General features: G+C 40.6%; 1 protein-coding gene across 1 annotated transcript in view; it reads right to left on the reverse strand.

Moving 5' to 3' along the window:
- LOC146869711 (uncharacterized) overlaps window positions 1-23,604 on the reverse strand; it is a 340,761-nt gene that overhangs the window by 272,978 nt on the left and 44,179 nt on the right. Inside the window, exon 2 of the mRNA XM_085612911.1 lies at window positions 16,208-16,309. Coding sequence (XP_085469037.1) covers window positions 16,208-16,309 — 102 coding nt within the window. The remainder of the gene's footprint in view (window positions 1-16,207; window positions 16,310-23,604) is intronic.

Consider the following 23,604-nt stretch of genomic DNA (forward strand, 5'->3'; position numbering starts at 1 on the left):
AACCCCAATTAAAAAGAAAATCAACTGTAATACAGAGTATATCTTAGAATGTAACTGTAGGAAGAAGAATATTTGAAGTACTATCAAGAAGGTAAAATTCAAATTTTACAACATTTGATAGCTATTAAGAATCATGACAATACCTCCCCGATAGAGAAACCTTTCTGGGAGTAACATGACGGTATCCCTGCTGGTCTGAAATATTATGGAATCAAATATTTTAAGGCACACCCAATAGGGTTGAATGACCATTAGAACAAAGGAAGCAGGAATCGATCCTAAATATAATATTGGGCACTGACCATCATTGGGGGTAAAGGTTGGATGCTGAATTACATACATTACACTTGTTAACTTAATTGCAAGCTCACAGTGAGAACTATGGTGATCCCATTACATTAAATATGTGCCCATTGATATATATCTCCCTTCTGCCACAGAATTTGAATCAACTCTTTTGCCTTATCCAATTTCAGGAAATATGTGCCTATGGACTTCTAATCGAGAAATCCATATGTCTATGCCACCATAGGAAATGCAAGATGAAATGTATGATTTGTTTGCACTGATCAAAGATGTGGATTTATTAGATGATGATGATATGTACTCAGGATCATATGGACTTATTTGATGATGCATTGATATATACACTGACCTCTTGTGATTATAGTTACCCAGTTGCAGCCGAGATCGCTTTATGATGTGATGTTTACGTGTTGACTATTTGCAAATACAGCAATTGAAGCACCTATCTCTTTAGAAATCTGATGTTGCTCATACATTGACACTTATGTATATGTCTACTTTTCTGTCTATGTAGCCATGGCAGCATAGAGAGTGCAAGTTGAAAATACTGAATACTAGGAGGTGTTTAAATTGTGCATTGACCCAACCATGCTGATATATATTCTGTATTACAGGAACCTCTGGCATGATACATTTTTGGATGCATCAGTGCTTGGTGATCATAGATGCCAACTGAAGAACATGTTACTGTAGGATGCGAGGTTGTACATTGGCACTATTTGACCATAGCTAGTTGATTGGATCATATGCCACTTTAGGATAAAGTTGTTACACATACTCTGGAATCTTGGGATCACAGGTGACTAATAGAAGCCTACAACACTTCATGATATGAGGTTACACATTGACTTTGTTCTACCAATCGCCAATTAATTCAAGCATATGTCACTTTGGAATGTGGTTGTTGCATATGCATTAGCACCTTGAAATTACAATCAACCGATTCAAGCACATGCCACTTTATATGATGAGAGGTTTTATATTGGCCTTGTTTTTCCACAACCAATTAATAGGAGTCCATGACAATTTAAAAAATGTGACTATTTCATAAACACTGATACTTTATAATGCAAGTTTGCACACTGACTTTGTTCCAATGCGTAAGCAACAAAGAATTACAGCCATCCAATGCAAGCATGCCACTTTATGATGCAAGGTTACATATTGCCCTTAAATTACTTTAGCCAATCAACGGAAGCCTATGGAATTTTAAAAGTGCAGCTATGGCAAGTGCACTGCTACTTAAGAATGAACCATACAGCATGGGTATTGAAGCATATCTCATCCTAGGGCGATGAAAGTATTTGAAACTATAGAGACATTGTGGAATAGTATACTATGTTTACATCTAACAGAGTATGGGAGGGGCCAGTTAGCAGCAGTGATGATGATGTCCACACAGAATACAAACATATGTATTAACAGTTCACAGTTATCAGGTTTCTAAAAATCTTTAATGGTGAGAATTGCATTAGTTTTATCCATTTGAAAAATATGACACCTTATGTAAATATTGGTCTATGAGCAACATTCAACAATTATTGATTAAGTTAAATGTGAATGCTTATCTGGATGTATATAAACATGAATGATTTACTGAATTGATGGGAGAAATATACTGAAAATCTTGAGTTGGTGAAAAATGTATGGACCTAGTCACTTTATATTTCAAGGTACTTGCCACCTCATACAAGATTGGCTTAGTCTGAACAGCCACGTTGGAAATATTTTAATATATAAAAAATGGAGTGTGAATATTAAACTGCAAATAGTGATGGTGCAGAAAGGGTTTGTGTTTGTAGTTACATTTTGAAATGGCTCAAATATGGAAAGATTTTAACAAATTTAACATCACAAATTGTATCCATTGAAAACAAATAAATGCTAAGATGATGAGTGATTTAGCCGCATAACTAGACGAAGGCACACATTCTAGGTGGTTGTGACAGGTGAACATGAAGAAGGGTCATTAGATTATATGTATTGATGAGTGCGAGAGTCACCATGAGTCACTTAAAAATACTCAGCCGAAACGCATCAGACATGCTATTTCACTCCTTGCTTTTATTGTTCGAGTCATATTAAAGTATGAGGAGCCTCTGAGGTGCCATATATGTAAACATAACTGAAAAAACAAAGGTTAAAGGGACTTAATAGTTAGGTGGAAAAACATGCCGTTTAAAACTAGTAAAACCAATGAAATTCACAAAATATAGTTATCTCAAGTACCTATAACTTGTACTTTAAAATAACAATAACTCTCACCACCACCATGAACTGTGTTTTTATCAATGATGTTGTTTCAGATGTTGCAGCAATGTTATCAATGATGTCATAGAACATGTCACAAGTGATGTAATATGGGAGGTAATTAGTAGTGGTAATGAGAGGGCGTGAGTTACAGTTACTTGAGGGTATGAGTTACATTTGGTTGAGATAAAGATAACTGGGGAATTTCAGTGGTTTTGTTGGTGTAATACAGTATGTTGTAACGGACATTTTCACCTAACTATAACTTCCCTCTAACCTTTGCTTTGATCAGTGAATTTATATCTTTTGTTTAACATAACGTAAGATGACATTTGCAAGGTTCTGCTGTACCATGGAGGTGAGGATTTCCTTTTTTAAAGTGTCTACTACTACTAGCAGCAGGGAGATCAGAGTGTCGCTACCCTACCCAATGATATTGTTTTTGTTTTTAACTTCAAGACACGGGGACTGACATCTGTAATATTGATGGGTGTATCCTATTGCAACAAGCACAAGAAGTAAATTATGAAGCATATATGTGGAATTACCCCCATTAAATAAATATTATACTTTTTAGTTCACTGGTATTGAGGTATGTAGGAGGTGTAATGACTCCATACACATTAATGAGATTAGCAATTTATTAAACCTTGAATACTGTTCCAAAAACGAATTTGGTTATTATTTACCTTTGATATCTACCTGCATATTAGTTAATGTGCACAGATTTAAAAAAGAACGGCTTCACAGTATACATTTGCTAATTAAAATGCATCCACTACTAGGTCCTATGGACAACCTTCCATAGGGCCCTACACATATCCCTGAAACGAGCAGGATGGTGTGTACAATTTTATCATTTGTAGCAATCATACTGTGACCTGAGCTGTCCATTAGTGAGTCAAACATAGATCATACAAATGTATAATGTATCTGATTTTTCACTGAATATTTGGATAGAAATCTATGCACTTTATAAATCTTGAGTTTGCACAGAAATTGTCTACAGCGCTTCATGAAAACTCTTGAATATCAGCATATGCACAAAAATACGTAAGTAAATAACGTATGTTAAGGAGACTCTTTCATTTTTCTCCTATATTTTTGGTAACAGCTATCTAAATTAAGGTGCAAATTATTGAAATGTACGTCTACAACTCCCACTACTTGTGCTTAGCATTTACCTTGTTTAAACAAGTAAAACTTCACTGGTAGCTAATGTGTGTATCATGTGGCTTTTACAATCTCGTCTCCAGTACTACACCATCTCTATTTGAGGAGCAGTAGCTTTGATGATGTCATAAGTATGTGAACAATGATGTTATTAGAGATGTCATCAGTGATGTCATCAATTATTTTATGTCACTACTGTTATAGGATGTGTTGTCATAAGCAATAGTTGTGGACTGCAAGTTACTTGAGTTAAATTTAACTGATGAATTTCAATGTTTGTTTCATTTTTGTTTAAAATGTTATAACTGGCATTTTCACCTATGCTCGGTAAACTATAACTGATGAATTTCAGTGTTCTTGTGATTTTTAAATGTTCGTTGACATATCATTACAAAACCTTACTATAACTTCACAAAAGTGAATTAAAAAGGTACAATTTTATTACCTTATTTAACTATAATGTTACTTTTTTATACGGATAGATAGATAGATAGATAGATAGATAGATAGATAGATAGATAGATAGATAGATAGATAGATAGATAGATAGATAGATAGACAATTATTTAAAAGATATTTGATTAAATCATTATAATAAATAAGTTAATTAAAATCATTTAAATAATTTAAGTATGATTGATAAATAGGCAACAGAGAAAGGAATATGTTCTGCTATGAAAGATATGTATTTGTCTGCACTGGGAAATGACTGAACTAGCTCCTGCAGCCAACCCCAGCATGTGCCCGCTGATCAATGTCAGCTGCAGTGCGCTAAATTGAGAACATATGACACTCAGGTGTTCGATCTACTCTAAGGAAGAAATCACCCAACTCAGTGACACTGATGAAAACCTAAACCTGACTGGCATTAAACCACCTCAATTTATCTGCCACAAAAACTGAATTACTTTTCTTTGCCCACCCCATGGGTCCCTCAGGTTAAGACTGGATTAAGCAACTGGACGACCTAAAATGCAAAACAGTCACCACATAATCATTGAAATCCATTGGGATAGACCTAGATAGAAAAATCTTACCATGCAAGCCTACATCGCATATCCACACACAATGCTTTTCTCCAACTTAACTGGCCTGGGTGGATTTCGTAGAGTTCCGCTATGTGGAATTTAGTGAAGTGCCAAAAAAAGTCTGCTGCACTCTGCGGAGTTCCGCAAGCGGCAGAGTGAGGTATGTCGCACTGCTCATGCTGATTTTTTACACCAGGAGTTTTACAGCATGAACGTCACCACGCACAGCACAAAGAGGGCGCAGCTTCTTTCTGCCACTTGAGTAGATGTTCTACTTGAGCAGCAGCTTCCTCAACTTGAGTGGCAGGTTTCTCAATGCGAGTGGTAGCGACCTGCCGCAACTGCCCGTGTTGGAAAATCTCCTCGAGAGTTGGTCCACTGTATGATTGTCCCACTTACGCTCACCAACTTAACGTTTGCGAGCCACGAGTGAGAAAAAAATCCGGTCCGCGTCTTTCTGCAGACTTTTTCAAAAATCTGTGCTCCACATGGAGTGCTGAGTGGTGGGGAAAACTCCGCAAACTCCACCAGCAGAGTTGAATTTTACACCCAGGCCTAACCTTAACCTCCTTGAGAAAGTGAAAACTTTCATCCCACCTCCAGACTTCAAGATTACAGTCTAATCCCCTGTCATATTGAGACTGAAATAAGGAGGTGTAACGTTAACTGTTTTGCCTAATTCAAGCATGACACCACTCAAGGCTCCCCGGAATGCTGTGGCAAGACTAATAACAGGAACAAGACATTCAATCACATCACACCCAAATCTAAAGTCTCTCAGCTGAGTCCCAGTCCAAGCTAGAACCTAGCGGAAGATACCGTTCATGACACACAAAGCCCTACAACATGAGGCACCTAGGTATCTCAAAATTAAGCTCAAGATATTAGGGACTGCCGATCCATATGAAGCGCCAATTCTCTCTTGCTGCCTAGATTCAGAAAAAGAAGACCTGTGGTCACACCTTCTTGAGATCCACTCCAAGAATCTGAAACTTGCTCCCATTTGAGATTCGATCTAACGCAGCAACCATTTTCAAGAAAGAGGATAAGAGCATTATACAAAGTAGATTCTTAATATATTGCTCTGATCTAGCACAACTCTGTGGTCTTTACACCAAGGACATTATTTTGCCGAGAGGCAGATATATTTAGGCACACTGGCTCACCACCAGAAATGTGGATTGGGAATACATACGGTTTATTCTTGAAGGTGATGGAGGAGGGGAAATACAAAAATGTTTGTACCCCCTTCGAAGTTAATGACCTCATAACTTTAAAAACACTGTTTGAATGCATGTATTAATCAACAAATGCACCTTTAATTAGACATGCCACGCGGGAAACTAACAGGCATTTGCAAAAATCTAATTTATTTACACGTGTGAAATTAAATTAAAATAGGTTTGTGATTCGTGTAGTAAGTAGACCTAAAGTGCATGTATTACGTTTGTAGTAGAATGTTATTGTGGCAAAGAATGTAGATGGTAAGTAAAATGGCTCTAAATGTCGCTTATGCTAGGTCACATCTAACACGGGTCATTAGAATGGTGGGTGGTAAACAGAAAGGCTTATTTTCTATGTCTAATTTCTGCTATGTTGTTTTCATATTAGTTCCGTTCGGGCCTGCTAGGCCTCGCTTGGAAAATGGCCGCTGCAGAGAAACGTGATTGCGTGCACAGAATAAAGATGGCCCCCGCGCATGAGCAGAGTGGAAGTTCCAGTCACGAGTGTATGGCCTATGCCCGGAGTGAGAGATGTCAAGGCCAGTTTGACCTAACACAAGAGTTGTGCCAAGAGTTCAGCATGAATGCATGGGAACGGATGGGAGACTCGAACTCTAGAAGATGAACTAATTCATGACTGTCGAATAATGTTGCAAATATATTAACAAAGTTAAAGAACATTTGGACTTGATGAATCACGAGAACTATTGTATGAATGGATTGTTTGCAGAACCGGTTCGAGCAAGGAGGACAATGAGGTGACCATCACCACCTCTCCAATGGACCAATCAGAATGAATGTAGTCCCTAAAAGGTTTCAATTTTGGGTATAGCAAGTTAGTGTAAAGGGTATGAATGAGCTTGCGCTTACAATGATACAGTTCGACTCGCTTATTTTACATCGATCCATTCAACACGACACGCTGTCTGTTGAGACGATTTTTCCTTCTGATGCTGAAAAAGACTTTGTCAATTTTGGACTTTGAATGTTGATGGGGAAAAGGAACGAGACCATCGCGGGATTCTATCCTGGGAGGGAATACGTATGAGGAGGTTAGAGGGACAGTCAGTCAGTATTGGGAACATATCCTATGATCTTCGATTCATGTTCTGGTTAATCATTCTTGTCATCACCCTATGGCCAAGGGTAATGAGTATTTTCCATTTCTATTTCAATCTTTACTTAATTGCTTATGTAATAATGTCTAGAATATTTCTCTAATAAAACTTTACCTATTCAATTTATTCAATGAATCTAGATAAAATGCCATGCTAACTCAAAAGCTGAGTCTTTGGTTATTAGAATTAAAATAATGATTAATAATTGTTAAAAGGTTTTTAAATTGTGATTTAACTGGACTTAATCGCCATCAACTCATTCCTACTAGTTGGTCAACGACCGAAATCGCGGGCTAACTTGAGGTTTAGAACCGACAATTCTAAAATCAAATGTATATAATGTATATAGTTATTAGTTAGGTAAAAATATTAACAAGGTGTCTTGCAGCTCGTCTATTTATCACTGATCCAGAAAACCTGAATGAATGTGTGTTTCGGTGATATGGGCCCCACCGATAAACAAATGGTGTAAGGGTTTTCTGGGTTGGTGTCATAAGGAAAGGTTTTTATATTAGCCGCGCTACATCAAAGGATAATATATGTTATGTAATGAGATTTGCAGGTCTGTATCATTCTCTGATAACCTTGAGTCATGTTTGCACTTTATAAACTCTCTAATAAATAAATAATACATTTTAGTTTTTTTTTTAAAACAAGTGTTGAGATTCCAGAATCCTAAGACCCCAGGATGGTTTCCGGGACCTAGTGAGGGTTTAAGGTTTGCAAATCAAACACCAGAGTTATGAATCCACAACAAATAATTGTTGTTACAATTTATTTTACTTCCAATTTTAATTCATTTTTATTGTCCCCTTTCCCCACGTGGGAGAAGGGTCAAGTTAGGCTCACTTCGCCTCGCTAGGGGCTTTTTAAATTTTATTCAATGTGATACTCTGTACACAGAGTTGGATACCATCATCAGCAACAGAATTTTGTTGTTGATTGCCAGACAATCAGAGCCCTGCAGATTTCAAAGCCTGCAGCCGCATTTGTGAGTCGTCAATGGGCAACAGGAATACAAGCTCCCTCAACCAATGGTGTCCCTATATATTTTTTAATTGAATTCATCAATCCTCTGTGGATTCATGAATTCAATAGGGACCCCCCCCCCCCATAAACAATCCAGGTATCTATATTTTTCAACCCTTTCAAGCCCCCTCAAAGCTGATTTAGACTATAAGGGAAACATTTACTAAAAATAGTGCCATGCTGTGCAGCAACCTAAGCTTTCAACATCATAGAGCTATATCTACAAAGATGGCGGTGTTGCCCTCTTTCCCAGCGTTGGCACACAAACAGACTGCCTAGTGACATTTGTACTCCTCTGCACCATACTGCAACGGTGAGGTGTATGCATGAACTCTAGCATGGGTTTTGTCCTCGAAGGTCTCCTTCCGGTACAGAAGATAATTATTGAGACAAACTTTAAGACTTTTCACATGCAATGTGTGAAAAAGTAGAACATATGAAATATTTGTCCAACTTAATGCCTGCTTCACTGAGGTGTTATTTTTTGGTGCAATAATTTGTTTGAAAAAATGCAGTAGATAGGGCTTTGTATCAAAAACCATAGTGGCAGAGTTGGAATAACTAAGTACAACTTGTGGGACGCTCCTTTAATGCAAACTTATTTTCCAGAGTAAATACTTTATCAAGATTCTGCACCATTTTGCATGACTTTGCAATGGCACAAATTATTGATAAATCGACTATTTTTTTCAAAAACGACATAGTGGATTTACACCAAATCAAGCTAAATGTTTAGTGCTCGGCTTCTGGCTTGAGATTCTGTAGATCCTCTTTAGACTCTGACGCTAGTCCAGTGGCTCTCACAAGACTGTTGTAAATTCAGTTTAAAATAAACTGGATTTAAAAAGCATCCTCCAAAGAGCTGAACTGGAATAATCCAGTCCACAGAGGAAACAGGTCTGTCAAGTAGATACAAAGAAACCTCTGAGGACAAGTAACAAGCTGGTAAACAGGAATTAGCAGCCAAAGAAGAAAAACAAACAAGTTCAAAACAAGCAAAAACTAATAAAGTATTACAGTGCAAAGAACCTTTGTTCTGGCCTTTTTATATAGTGCACGGGTAACCTCGGACATGGAAATGTTTCATAGTTCATTGATTGGAAACAGAAAGACATCGTTAAGTAATTAATTTATGTCCTGGATTATCTTGTAATTCTAAAACAACGGAATCAATTGGTTATGTCAGATTCCTTTCAGTGTAGATGGATTCTTTGTTAATGAATCCACTGTTTCCATTGCAGTTGTACATCCTTATAATTTGACAGCTCAAGAATGAAATCACTTAAAATACATTCTCATGGTAGACATGAGAACGGTCTGGCTGGGGCACAGACCGTGCAGGATCGAACATACTTTCAAGCAACTCTGTGGCCCGATGGCCACCAAAATCCAGGAGTTACTGGATCTTCAGTAGTCCTTCCCCTTGATGACCAACTTCTTTAGGATGATAATTGATATGGAAAAGTGCCTCTTGTAATTCTTTTGTTGGAACCAGTAATTTCTTATTGATGAATAATAATCAATCAATAATTTAAAAACATTTCTTCTTAACCCATGGTACCTTTGCATATCTTGTGTTTTAGCAAAAATATGAGAAAAAAAGACTCCGCCAGATATTGAAAATATGACTTATTTTCTTTTAGAGTCACTCAACCCTTTGCTGGATGCAACCTAGAGAAACAGACTGCCATAGTATAGATAGAACCAGGACTGTATGTGATAAAGAAGCTGTACTAATATGTAAAATATGCTCAGCAAGCTTGACCTCTACTTTGACACCCTGCCTGTTGTAACATGCAAAGATTAAAATGATCAGATCTAAAAATAGCTTGGAAGTAAGCTCCTAATAGGAACTGCCTCCACACTTTAAAGGTGGTCTTAATGGCTAACAGCAGATTTTCTGGGTGAAAGGTATTTATTTCACCTGTGTTCAAGTTATCAAACTAATAGGCTATGGGGTAGTCCTTACTATCTGGACCCTTTTCAATAAGCACAGTTTCAATTAATCAGACTATGAACGTTTTGGTAATGTCAGGCGAACTCATGATTGGACCGGCTGTCATTTATTGTATTATTTCTAATGACTGCATTTGAATGTTTCCCTTTTTTAATAAATCTGTGATTGAGTACAAATATTTCAGAAATATTCTTTATGAAATTTTGACAATAACTAACCAATGTAATGAAACTTTGGGTTTTCTTGTCTGAAGAAGGTTTTTCCAATTTATATTGAAATAACTATCTTTTCTTCCATTACCAAGCCTCTTGCACAAATAACAAATTCAAGATAATCACTGAATCCTAATGTAAAATAGATTTCTGACATTTAACTTTTAAGCTGTTCTCATTTAGACATCTTAGAACGTCCTTAACGTCTTTTTCACTTTAGAAATAATTAGAATGTCATCACGTATACAGCTATCAAATGAAGCAACAGGCCTGAAAATGTCCATAAACCATCGAAAAATGGATGGGACATCAAATATCTCAGAAGACATAACCCTGTACTTCAAATGTACAAATGGTGTTCAGAAAGTTGTTTTCCATTTATCTCCGCTCTAATCCTTTGGAAATTACATACACCTCTTTGATCACCCTAGTGAAAATCTTAGAATCCCTGACTACTTCAAGGCAAAGGGTAATACTCTTTATTAGCTATTTAGATTAGTTCTCGCTAATCAATACATGGCTTTAACACAGTAGCATGTTTTTTTTGGGCATGAAGAGTAATGGAACTCCTGCTGCATTTTGTACATTTTTATCCAGATAAACTGGAAGTATATTTCTTTCTGACATGGATAGGGCATAAATCCTTTCAAAAAGTAACCACAGTTTTTAGGTTTCTAATGGATTGGGCAACCAATGTTCCTGTGAGGTGGCAGTGACCTGTACCCAGTTTAAGTTAATATGTCAATGAAAACATACCTGGAAAGATCCCAGAATGTGAAATGGGCACATCATATTTTTGGCATGAAATTCAACCCTTTTGGCTATGTGGATAGCTGGAGAAATTGATCCACAATGTAAGGTCCCTGGTTTGACCCCTTCCTGCCACCGAGTCTAGACCCAGCCACACACCTGGGGTACCGTTTTTATCAGGAAAACATCATACAATGGCAAATTTAAATAAGTTGCAGCTCAGTTGTTTTGTCTGGTTATCACGTGTTTTCAACAACCATCAAATAGTATATATAGCTATAATGAGAAGAGTCTGCCTTATGTAACAGGATATTACTTTTGTAAATCAGTGATCGAGGTAAAACGTTGCAGATGAAAACATTGTCATTAGTTGCTATTTCCTTCATACTCGTGTTATTTTTTTAACACTCTTCCGCTACTTTTCAGAAATGTACGTCTATTTTGGGGTTTACCCATTGGTTTCACGTCTGATTTCACAACAAACTGCAAGTAGGTTGAATCCTGAAGAAAAACTAGAAAAATGGACTACCACAAAGAAAAATACAAAAAAGTGTGATTGTGAAAGAAATTGGCTTTCTTGTACCACTCTACTTATTCCTGAAAGCTGGGAAGTTGGTGACAGTAGCACATAAATCCTTTTGTTGAGAAAAACACATGTATACATTTTTGCACAACACTTTTTCCAATTCTTGCAACAAAAACTAAGATTTTGCTACATTTTGTCAATTTTCTTAGTTGCCGCCAGGGGAATATAGACATCTTTTAGAGACCCCATGCTGTGGGAGAAAGGACACAAATCTGACCTGAATACCTTTTGTGGGGAAAACTTTATGAAGGCTTAAGTGTGAAGTGCCCCAAACAATAAAAAAGGGTTCAGCACTGGGACAGAAAAGCCTCAGCAGCTGAGGCGTCAAAGGAGTGGAGGGGATATTCCCTTCCAACAGTGGGCCACAATTCCTCATCTTCTCTCCACAGATGCGTTCAAGAACCCCTGGAGCAGACTCAGGGAGCAGATTTGAGAGGTTACCGCCATCAGTCCTCCCCAGGAGGCTGAATGGCTGAAAGGCTCACTAGACACTAGAGCTATAGAATAAAAAAAAAAGAAATAATGGAGTACTGGCCGGTCCCATCTTGCACCCTGTACCTTGCACCTCTTCTAACTCCTCTACACAACATTTCACCCCCTTGGTGGAAGATTTTGACTTCCAGAATTCCCACCCAAGGGGAGCTAGAAAAGCTCACTAGACATCGGGGTACAATGTGACAGACTGAATAGAAAAAGTAAATGGAGTGAAAGCTAGTCACCTCAAAGTATCAGAGCAACTTTGCTAACATTTCGCTTTATAGTGGGGCATTTTCTTTCTCTGCATGTCTGGTATTCGCTGCGCTGTGAGCATCTTGTTGGGTTGTACTGCATGTGTCACCTGAGATGCAGGGATTCTACGGGATGCTTCAGTACTCACACATGTCTACCAGAAGGCAATGTCTAGAAGTGAGTGGTCCTTCGAGGTTCACTGCCACAAAGACATCTTGACATCCTGAACATATCTTGAGAAGCTCTCCTTCAGGTTTTACTTCTTGCAATGGCTTGTAATTGACTGTTAACCCATGCCTGATTTCTGAATGCAGGTTGTAGTTTAGTCTTTGTATTGGCATTTATGATCATGAGGACATGGTGGTTGTTATGAAGATGTATGATGAGAAGAAACACACAATGATGTTCACACGCTCATCCACACTTGGTCTTCATTCCAAAGCTGGGAGTCTGTACAATCACGCCTGTACGTAGGAATCTGCACTCATCGCTGTTATTACCAGACATGTACAAAGTCAGGACTTACTTCAGCCTTACATGACTGAGATCAGCGTAGAGGGCTTTGTACAAACGTGAAATACACTACACTTGCTGTGGGAAGCCCTAGATGTGCTTGTATTACACAGGAATGAACACAGGTCCCTCATGTCTGATGTTATTCACATGTGTCTAACTCCACAATCAGCTTTTTCTGGATTCGGAAGTTTCTTTTCCCACAAAAAATTGTGGCCAAACAATTTAATGACCATCATGTTGAAATTATACCTTCCTTGGTTTGGCACAAGTCCTTCCTTCCCCACGATGGTGCACTCTTCTTGCAGGACAAAGTCTTCCTCTTGAGCAGTCTGTACAAATACTGGGATATCATTCCTAGATTGTGGTGTTGAAGTACTGCTGGGGTCAAGCTCCTGCTCATTGTATTTCTTGCACACACCGAGCAGTGAAAAGATCCAGACGACATTCAGGTATCTGATCATGTAATTGTGAAGGGCCCAGAAGGTTTCTCCCTTACAAATGCAGTGTTCGGCCTGGCCACACAGATGCGTATCGTACCCATGTCTTAGGACCGGTTACAATAGATCAGAACCAATGTCTGTGGCCTCGTGTTGGCTTGTTGATGCCCTGAGATAGCACATTCCTGAATTCTTTCTTGTGTGGTCACATGGCAGGGGAAGCATGAGGCAGGCATTTCTTTGAGGGATGTGAGGCCACATTTTAGAGCTGAATGGAATGATTGGGGTTTTGTCACTGAAGCTTTAGCACCTCATTCAAAAAGGCTGATGGTAAAAGGCATCACGTGTGGTTTTAGTTCCACAAGGTCATTCAGAAGCACATGATATTTCACTGATTAATTATGCTTTCAACTTTTAAATGTTTTTAATGCCCTTTCAATGAAGCCTGCATATTGAGAAAATGGAGGTGTACAGTCATACATTCTCGTTCTAGATAGTCTCTTTTCTGACAAATCGTGACCCATGACAGACACATGGCTGACCTGCAACTGACCCACCACTTTTTCCTCCAGGGCTGACCCATCAGTGACCCATGGCTGGACCAAGGCTAATCCATTAGTAATCCATGACTGACCTACAGATGACCCATCACTGACCCACGGATGACCCATCACTGATGCATGGCTGACCCATGACTAGCAGATCACTGACCCATCACTGACCCATGGCTCACCCATCACTGACCCATAGCTGGCCCATCACTGGGCCAAAGCTTACCCATTAGTGACCCTTGACTGTCCCACAGATGACCCATCACTCACCCAAGACTGACCCATCACTAACTCATGGCTAACCCATCACTGACCAATAACTGGCACATCCCTGACCCATCACTGACCTATGACTGACCTAACACTGATATAGGCTGACCAATCACAGAACTATGGCTGACTCATCACTGACCAATCCCTCACCCATGGCTGACCCATCACTCACCCATTGCTGACCTATCACTGGCCCATCACTCACCCATAGCTGACCCATCACTGGACCACTGCTTACCCATGGTTGACCCATAATTGACATACACTAACCCATCACTGAACCATCACTCACCCATGGCTGACCCATCACTGACCCACACTCACCCATGGCTGATCCATCACTTGCCGGTGGCTGACCCATCAATGACCCATCACTGGACCATGGATGACCCAACACTGATCCATGGCTTACCCATCACTGACCCATCACGACCTATGAATGACCCAACACTGATCCATGGCTGACACATCACTGACCCATTGTGGAGCAGAAGCCAGACAATGACAGGCCACAATTAAGGCACTTTCACTCACTGTTGCCTTTTGTTTACTACCCACCTTGAGATCACAAGGCGCCTACTCCTGTGGGGAGTGAATCTCTTACGATGTGTGACTTCTTGCTGTTCCTTAAAAAGCTGCCACTTATTCTGCCTCTTCTGCTGGTCTGATGTCTCAATGCATCCCCTCCAGGCACCTGTCATTACCCGTTTGAAGTTCGTTGGATAAACTCACCATTGAGGGGCATTCCGTAAACTCTATCTTTGCAACCAAGAAACTGCTTTGAAGGGAATGCGTGATTCGCAGATGCTCCTTTGTGTATGTGTATCCTCAGTGTCCTCATGTCTGATCTCATTGGAGCTGTGGACAAATTGTTTGCCCCACAGCTTGATTAAGCCTCTGTCAGGATGTGGCATCATTGTTACTCTAGGTCAGGAACTGGACAATGTAAAACAACCCAGCCTCAAAAGCCCTGCAGCTGCCTTTTCATGTTGTACTCATTGTGGAGAATATGGTAATCACAGTGACATTTGTTAAAGATGTATCTAAACTCCCCTTCTGCGCCTCATTTCACCTCAGTCTTTGAGTGGTACTCTAAGCATGTTAAAATGTGTTTCGAGGGAGTGAGTCTTGCTTGAAGTTTGATTTAGTGCCCATAACCACTGAAATAAATTAGGCAGGATTTATAATGAGGATGTTCAAAGCATGGCTCTTTTTGCTGAATCTTTTGTTTTCAATGTATTTGATTTATGTAACTATATAGTTTAGTTGTATCAAAACCCTTTGTTATCGAAGGTCTCCGATGTCCTGATGAAGGCATTTCTATTGGTATACCGAAACATCAATCGCTACATGAGTGGACCTGGGAATACTTTTCCTAGCAAATCCAACTTGCACCTTTTCCATTTAATATTTCAGTCTCTGAAATCTGTCTCATACACATTCAGCCAACCACGCCCTTCTTCTTCATACAGTAGTGTGTATCTATGGAGCTGTGAAAGCCCAGGTAATAACTTGTGGCTTTTCTGTTTGAGAGGCAATATATTTGTATGCAGTTTTATCATTACTGATATTCATGCTTTGCAATTAAGGGAATAAATGATGTGCATTCTTTGTCTTGTCAGCTCCTTATGCTAAAAGTGGTGGTGAAGATAATGTGAGATCTGATATTTGCATCTCAGAAAATGCTGAACTAAATGTGCTAGTATTTCAAGCACAATTTAATTAAACTTTCAGTGCTTTATTTTTTTGGTTTTTTGAATTATTTGAAATCCAACGACACGTAATTCTGTCCATCCACTGGTTTATTTTTGGTTAGCATCCTTTTAGGACCATATCATCAGGAATACAAATCCCTAAATCACCCTATGTTTTTCCACCCGTCGGTTCCACGAGGTTCTGAAAGTCCTTTACCGATGGAAGCGAGGATGGTGCAGTGGGCACCGTGGTGCCCAGTGTGGAAGAGAAGCTGTTGGAATATGAAGGAGGCACCTGACATTCCCCGAAGCAGCCTGAGGAAGACCCAAAGCAGTGCCAGGGAGCCAACCTATGACCCTCCAGGTTGGACTTACCTACAGTGCAGGCGGAGCAGTCCCAGCTCAAACAGATCAGAAGGAGGTCCAGTGTGCAGGTGCAGCTACATGTAAGAGAGGGCTCCTCAGCAGCTGCTGTCCCTGAAAAGAAAGAGGAGACAAAGACATTCAAACACTTGAAGAGGCAGACAAAACCCAGAGCATCCTCCCAAACCTTGAGGAGACTGTGGTCAGGCACTGGGACCACTTCTCCTTTACGCAGGTTTGTAATCCTCACGTGCACAGATGGGCACCTATGGTGCACCTGGGAAGGGGACCCCGCTGAACTGGCCATAGCATGACTACCATCACTGGGATTGTGTTATCATTTCTTTGGTTCTGCGTTTCATCATCACCCTGGTGGGTCTCCACAAGCTAATGCCTATAATTTGATTTGATGACCCTGACCACTTCCCTCCCTGATTCCCCAAAGAAGCGGGTCATAGGTACTTGGTACAGAAGGTGAGGGTCGTCCCACTGTGTGTCCGTAGAATCTAGCCCCTACAGTTGGAAGATGTTCTGTAGGGTTTATTGGTAATCAGTAGTACTATGTCCTATTTCTACCTTGTTTCTGTGCACCTCTTTCCACCACTGAAAGCATCTTAAAGCTGAGAGCATGTGTCTGCTTTGAAATCTCACACACTGGAACAGGGATGTTTCTTGGGACTTACCTTGTCAGCACCAATCAAGCTCCGGCATGACTGCTCGTAGCCTGAGAGCGGAGACACCTGAGCAAAGCACTGTGGCCAGACGCATGGCCAGAGGCACAGGACATGGTTTGATGATCTGCCCCCTGTATCCTGCATCCTGAGCGGGAGGTGAGGGAGAGCACAGAGAGGCTTGTCTCCATGCTACATAATACATACCTACATTATTAAATGGCAACCACCATTAAAAAAAACAAAGTGAGAGTGCCCTGTGGACTCTGATTTGCATGGAGTAGCGAGGCCCTCTTGGACCCACTTTGGTTCTCCATTTTAGTTTCATATTTTAGACGTTTTGGCAGACTTCGTTTTAGCCCTCTTATTTTTACACAACATTATACTAATAAGACGTTATACCTTCTGCTTGTTTTTAGACATCCCTTCCTGTGACATAATCTGTACTCTTCGTTCAAGGCTAAGGAGCAGTACAAGGTATCCTAGTGTCTGCGTTGCCTGCTTAGAGAAAGCTGTGAACATATACACACATCTTTGCATCAGAGCTGTACTGCTAACACAGTAGTTTTATTATATAAACAGTGCACAGTCACTTTACGGGTCAGAGTGACCCTCCAACCACAACACTCCTGGAATGAATGCTGTATTTGACAAGCTGCTCTGCAAATGCTGATCTAACATAGTAACGTACACATTTGCCCAAGGGTATCTTGGTGCTGAATAATAGATGAATATTTTTACCCAACTCAATGGTGCTCATTTTATCGACCTCAGAAGGATGAAGGTTTGAGTGGACCCACCAGGATTTGAACCTTTGACCATGAGGTCGAACACAGGCACCTACAGTGGATGCATTATTCTACTGAGGCACCAGACCCGGCTCTTCCATCCTAATCCTGCACAGAGGGATTGCCAATCCTACTCCAGACCAAGTCATCCAAGTATGGGGTCTCAGGCTAACCTAAGAGATTGGGCAGAGAGTACCTCCAATATGTTCCCAGAGTAGGGGTAGTGATAGGTCGGGATATATAGAATTCAGACTGCCAGCGTTGGACTGTGTATTCTTTTCATCATATTTATAATGCTTGTTACTTTGCTTTGTTGTAGCTGCCTAATAATTGCAGCTCCATCTTTCAAGATTACGATTGTTTCAACAAATTTATTGAAAACCTCCTTTGTATCTTTTTAATATTTACCAAGGGAATGCATGAGTAAACAACAAAAGGGGTAAGATCTATTTCCATGATTCCATTCGGGATTACAATATCATGTTCAAGAATGCTAACATCACTTCCACCCCAGAAAAGTTAGGGGTTCGGATGAAAAACTGTGAGCTAGCTACTAGGAATTTGGTCGACAGTCTCTGATGCAGTAGCGTAGCTAGCCCATGTGCCGCCCGTGCGGGTCCCTGCATTTGCCGGCTGCTGTTGACTCCGGCGATGATCACAGGTAAGAGCGGGGGGCCGTTGGGTGGTCTGGCGATTCCCACGACAGACGCAGGTAAGGGGTGGAGGCTGCCACACCAAAACTTGTATCACCCTATCTCCCCCTTTGCTACCCCACTGCTCTGATGGTGTAGATGAACTCAGTCTCTGCATTTTGATGTCCTGTTGTCCTAATACACAGTCCTACATTTTCTAGTGGGAACCGTATAACAATAGAACCATACAGGAGAGTGTGTTGGTCAATGAGACCTTCATGTACCCTCCAAATCTGTGGGGACAGTTTTAAATCTGAGAGATCAATCAGTCAGGGGATTTTAAGTATGCTACTCACCCGCGAAGGTCTCAAGGCGGTGGAAGTGGGAGGGGGACTGCAGATCCGTTAACCGAAGAGCCAGGTCTTGAGAGTCTTCCTGAAGGTGTTCAGGGAGCTCGTTCCAGGTGTTAGCTGCAATTTGAGAGTAGGATCTTCTGCCTGCTCTGGCACTGTGGATGCGCGGGGTTTCGGCCAGTGCGAGGTTGGAAGATCGGGGGTTTCTTTTGGGTACGTGGAAGTTGATTTTGTCATTGTGGTATTTGGGTCCGTTGTTGTGTAGGTATTTGTAGGTGTGGGTGAGGAGTTTGAAGGTGACTCTTTTTTTCCACGTGGAGCCAGTGGAACCTTTGGAGGTGTTGGCTGATGTGTTCGTGCCAGGGGATCCCGAGGTCGAGTCGGGCGGCGGTGTTGTGGCAGTGTTCTGTTTCATCTGGAGTTTCGGAGTAGAGATCATTTGTCCTGGGAGAAACTCCATCTGTTTCATATTATAAGGGGCTCATTTACCTCTGGCTTGGAAATTGTCTGTACACCTGTGCAGAGATAGGCTGAGCCCAGAGACAAGGTTATCTGGCTGTCTCTAAAGTTATAGGTAATGCACTCGAGGAATGAGAAAAGTACTTACTGTGCTGTCTAAGTATATGAGGAGGGGAGGTAGAATGCCTTTGTGAAAGATCTGGCATTATAAAAGGGCTGTGCCCAGGTAAGTGTCCCTATTTTTACATGTATCTGGAGTTCATAACCTGAAGAGACAGAGGGCCTGATTTAGATCTCGTTGGATGGGTTACTCCATCACAACAGTGATGGATAACCCATCCTCCGAAATATAAATCCCATAGGATATAATCAGATTTAGATTTCGGCAAATGGGCTTTTCGTCACCGTTGTGGTGGAGTAACCCATGCGTCAAGATCTAAATCAGACTCAGAGTATCCTCACCACCCTTGTCAGAAAATTTGAGGTCCATAATTTATACATAAATATTTTAACTTAAGACTAATGAAGTAACATTGCTTCTTAATATGAAACAACGCAGCCTGGACAATGTACTTACAGTACATGATACATATACCAACTGGAATTACACCCTGTACCCCACTTTCTAATACTAAGAGGTCGATCGGACGTCGGTTGGAAATATTCCGAATCAGATTCGGGTCTGCCAAATCCGATTCAAAACCCGTCTTTCCAACCTATTTCTGAGTCAGTTCTGAACGGCATTTGGAGGAACTGAGTCATTCGGAGCTGACTCGTACAGGTCAATCGTCCACGTTTCCGACCGAGCGATTACGATGTCAATTCGGACAGCCTTTCCGAATCGGTTGTTCTGGCACGGATCGACTGTCGGAACCTGACTTTGGGAGTCTGTAGCAGGACCCCTTCACCCAGAGCTTTCCCAATGGGGCCCGTGGGGTACCCAAGGGACCCCTCTTTGCAACTATGCACAGTGTGGCAGGCACCATGGGGTGCCCATTTCAGGGTGCATGATTTTCCCCACCCACCCTTTTCATCAAAAGGAGCCTGTGTATTAGGTCGGAACACAGGCTCTCATTGAAGTCAAAGGGAGTCTAAACGAAACGTATTCGGAACAATCGTAATCTGTTGGTCGGACTCCCCAAATCTGATTTGGTAGGAAACCATTCAAAGCCCGATTCGGTCGGAATGCTTTCCGAGCTACATCGTAATTAATCCCTAAGCATTGACTGTTTCACCTTGCTACTGTGAAATAGATCACTGTGGCATTTCAGTGAAGTAGCGCCTGGATGTTGTTATTCCAAACACTATGGCAATACACAACATGTATTTTGCCTCGTTCCCCAATAGTTCTACTGACCTAGAAAATTAACCTGATATATCTCATTGAGAAAACTTCTAAAGCATCATTTTGACCTGCGTGAAATGTACCGACTATGACAAATTTTCTTTGATATTGTATTTGCCTAGTAGGTCACTGTGATTTTCCATGTAATATCCTCATGTTTAAGTAAAGTAGATTGTCAGGTTGGTGCAAACATTAAATACAATAAATAAAATGAGTAGCTGCACTCTTTAATAAAGTGGATGGAAGCCCTTCTGAAAAATGTCCATCCTCTTTGACTGTATGTTTTACATCCTTGCTGATAGATGTCTCTGCTGTTCCATAAAAAAAAAAAATATCTGTCAAAAAAAGGTGTTGGTCATTTACTATGAAAAGTAGAGCAACCTGGGGGGTTGTGTGGCTGGGACGACAGAGCACATGGCTGCATAGCTCTGTCTCTCCCTTCAACATGGAGCAAAATATGATGTAAAGCCAATAGGGACAAGTCCTTTTCAAAATAAAGACAGTCGCCAGCATCAGAAATCACCCTGACTCAGATATGAGGATTGGAGTGGTATACTAATCTATATGTTGACAAGAAACACTTTGAAGTTTGCTGACCCCCTTCGCAGCAACAAGATGGTGATGGTCGTATCAAGTGCAACTCCGAAAACCTTGAAAACCTAAATAACCGAGTAAGCCACCTCTCAGGAGATTGAACACTGCTCCTCCTGAACTGGATAAAAGGGACTGATCACCTTTTAAATATACTTTAATCTTTCAAAGAATAAATCATCCATGTTCCACCGTACCGAAGATATATTGCCTGATATCAAGATGGTGCCTGAATATAGGGCAAACTAATTCATACTACCAAACTGATAATTAACCAAACTAAAGGTATGTTGTGGGCTTAATTGCTAAATCTGGGAAACAAAACTGCATAATATTTCCTACTGCAGCCAATGTATGAATTGCTGCCTCCCCCGTAAAATACAAAATGGCAGCTGCCATTTCGAAACAGCTTCCTAAATTATCGGTGAGTGAAGTAATTGTTCCTGTGCACTCGGTCACCACAACATTGAAAATAAAACGGTGCGTACCTTGAGTGCCAATCTTGATCATTGCTGTAAACAAGAGGGCATCAGCTCTTAATCACGCATTACAGATATTATCTGATCTCAGAATGGTGGCCGACACCCACCGCACCTAAAACTTTACAGCCTGCGATGAAAAGAGTTCACCTGAAGTGACCACAGCTACTCATTCGGCTCTGACAACTTAATGGTGTGGCCTGTGAGAGGCTTTGTGTAGCCCTGTGAGAGGCTTTGAGAAGCCTTGTGAGAGGCTTTGAGAGGCTTGCCACTGGCTCAACATAGGTTGTGGATAATACCCAATCTCAGAATGGCAGCCGACACCCATCACTCCTTAAACCTCACAGCCAGCGAGGAGAGCACTTCACCTGAAGTGAACAGAGCTACCCATTTGGCTCTGAAACTGTAGTGGTGTGCCCTATGAGAGGCTTGCCACTGGCCCAACATAAATAAAACCATCAACATAAAAGAGAAGGAGAATAAGGTAAAGCACTATATCATGCTTTTAGACTTCTAGACCAAGTGAGTTTGCATTAAACAACACACTTACCCCACAAAACCTTCAGCGTTTTCTGCGTTCTGTATCTTCAACATCCTGTATTATCCTGCTTCATACCCCTCAACATACCAACCAAAAAGAGAAGGTTGACGATCTGAACTGGGAAGCCTGCATAAAGAAGTATACTGGACAAGAATTTTCTACCAGAGGGGCGCTTCTCCAATGAAAGGAGTGCTTTGATAATTGCAGTTTCAATGGCAGCACACCTTCTCTTAGGCAGTGATCTCGTATCACACTCTTCCTCAAGCAGAAAGATCAGCTCAAACTCTGACAACTCTGCACAATCTCTGATCAAGTACAGAAGATCTCTTCGCAGTGCACCTTGGGGCACCTTGAGGCAAGTGCCTATAAGTTAATTAAGAAGGTAGAGAAATAGACCAAACCGCATTATAAATGACCAAACACTGAACCATCTTCGCCAGACTCACCGATAAAGAACAAGACAGATATAAATGACACAATGGATATGATACTAAAAAAGGTAGCTGAGGTGCATGACTTAGTGAAGTACACAAAACGAAACACAAACACAATGCAACTAGAGACGGCGATACGGCCTGACTTCAACACAATAAACAATAAAATAACAGATGCAGAAAAGAGAATCAGTGAAATTGAGGACTCAACCAATCGAACTATCAAAGATCTAAAAGCTCTCCAAACAGCTGCAAAACATTTGAAAAAAGATGTTTCTGAACTTGAAGACCTAAACAGAAGAGGATACTTGACAATATTTGGAATTCCGGATGGTTCTGAAGAACTTTCTAACACATGTATATCCTTCCTTGAGAACTGGCTTCCTCTAGTCACCGGTCTGAAATTCTGGCCAATGTATGCAAACACCATCACATTATCTGGAAGGTACACAAAATACATATTTCCCAAGACTATCCCAAAACAACTTTTGAAACCAGAAAGGGTTTCCAAGCTCTACGTGACAGACTAAGAGAAATTAAACTTCAGTTTTCCTTTGCAGGACCAGTAGATACAAAATAATGGCAAAGTGTAAATTCCAGATCTTCGACGAACCTTCAGCCCTATGGAACTTTCTGGATGAAATCTCAAAACAAGAAATGGAACTGTTGAGATCTTCCTCCAATAAAAGGAAATCATGAAAAACTCCTTTTTAGGAAACATGGAATCCTTCATATAACATGAACGTATGAAAGATTTAAATTCCTTATGTCCCTAGCGGATCCACCTGGCCTGCTTTGGCTACAGAGGCTGTTTACGATGTTAACAACACAGATGTGTATAATTTGCATTAGCTGAAACTAACTAAACAGGTATTATGACTCCTTGCTGAATTAGAATTAGAGTCTATAAAATAAAAGATGAAGTGCAGATTATCTCTTCCTACATTGCCCTTTTTTTCTGTATCTCAAGGAGAGAAGCTCAGACATTGTCACATGGGGGGTGGGTAAACAAGCTCCTCCAAACTTTAACTAAACAATTTAAACAAATGATTACATCTAGTTGTGATTACTCCTACATCCCACATAGACACATATGACACAATGCTTATCGTGAAG

Source organism: Triturus cristatus, chromosome 1_1, assembly GCF_964204655.1.
Source record: "Triturus cristatus chromosome 1_1, aTriCri1.1, whole genome shotgun sequence".
Taxonomy (NCBI): Eukaryota; Metazoa; Chordata; class Amphibia; order Caudata; family Salamandridae; genus Triturus; species Triturus cristatus.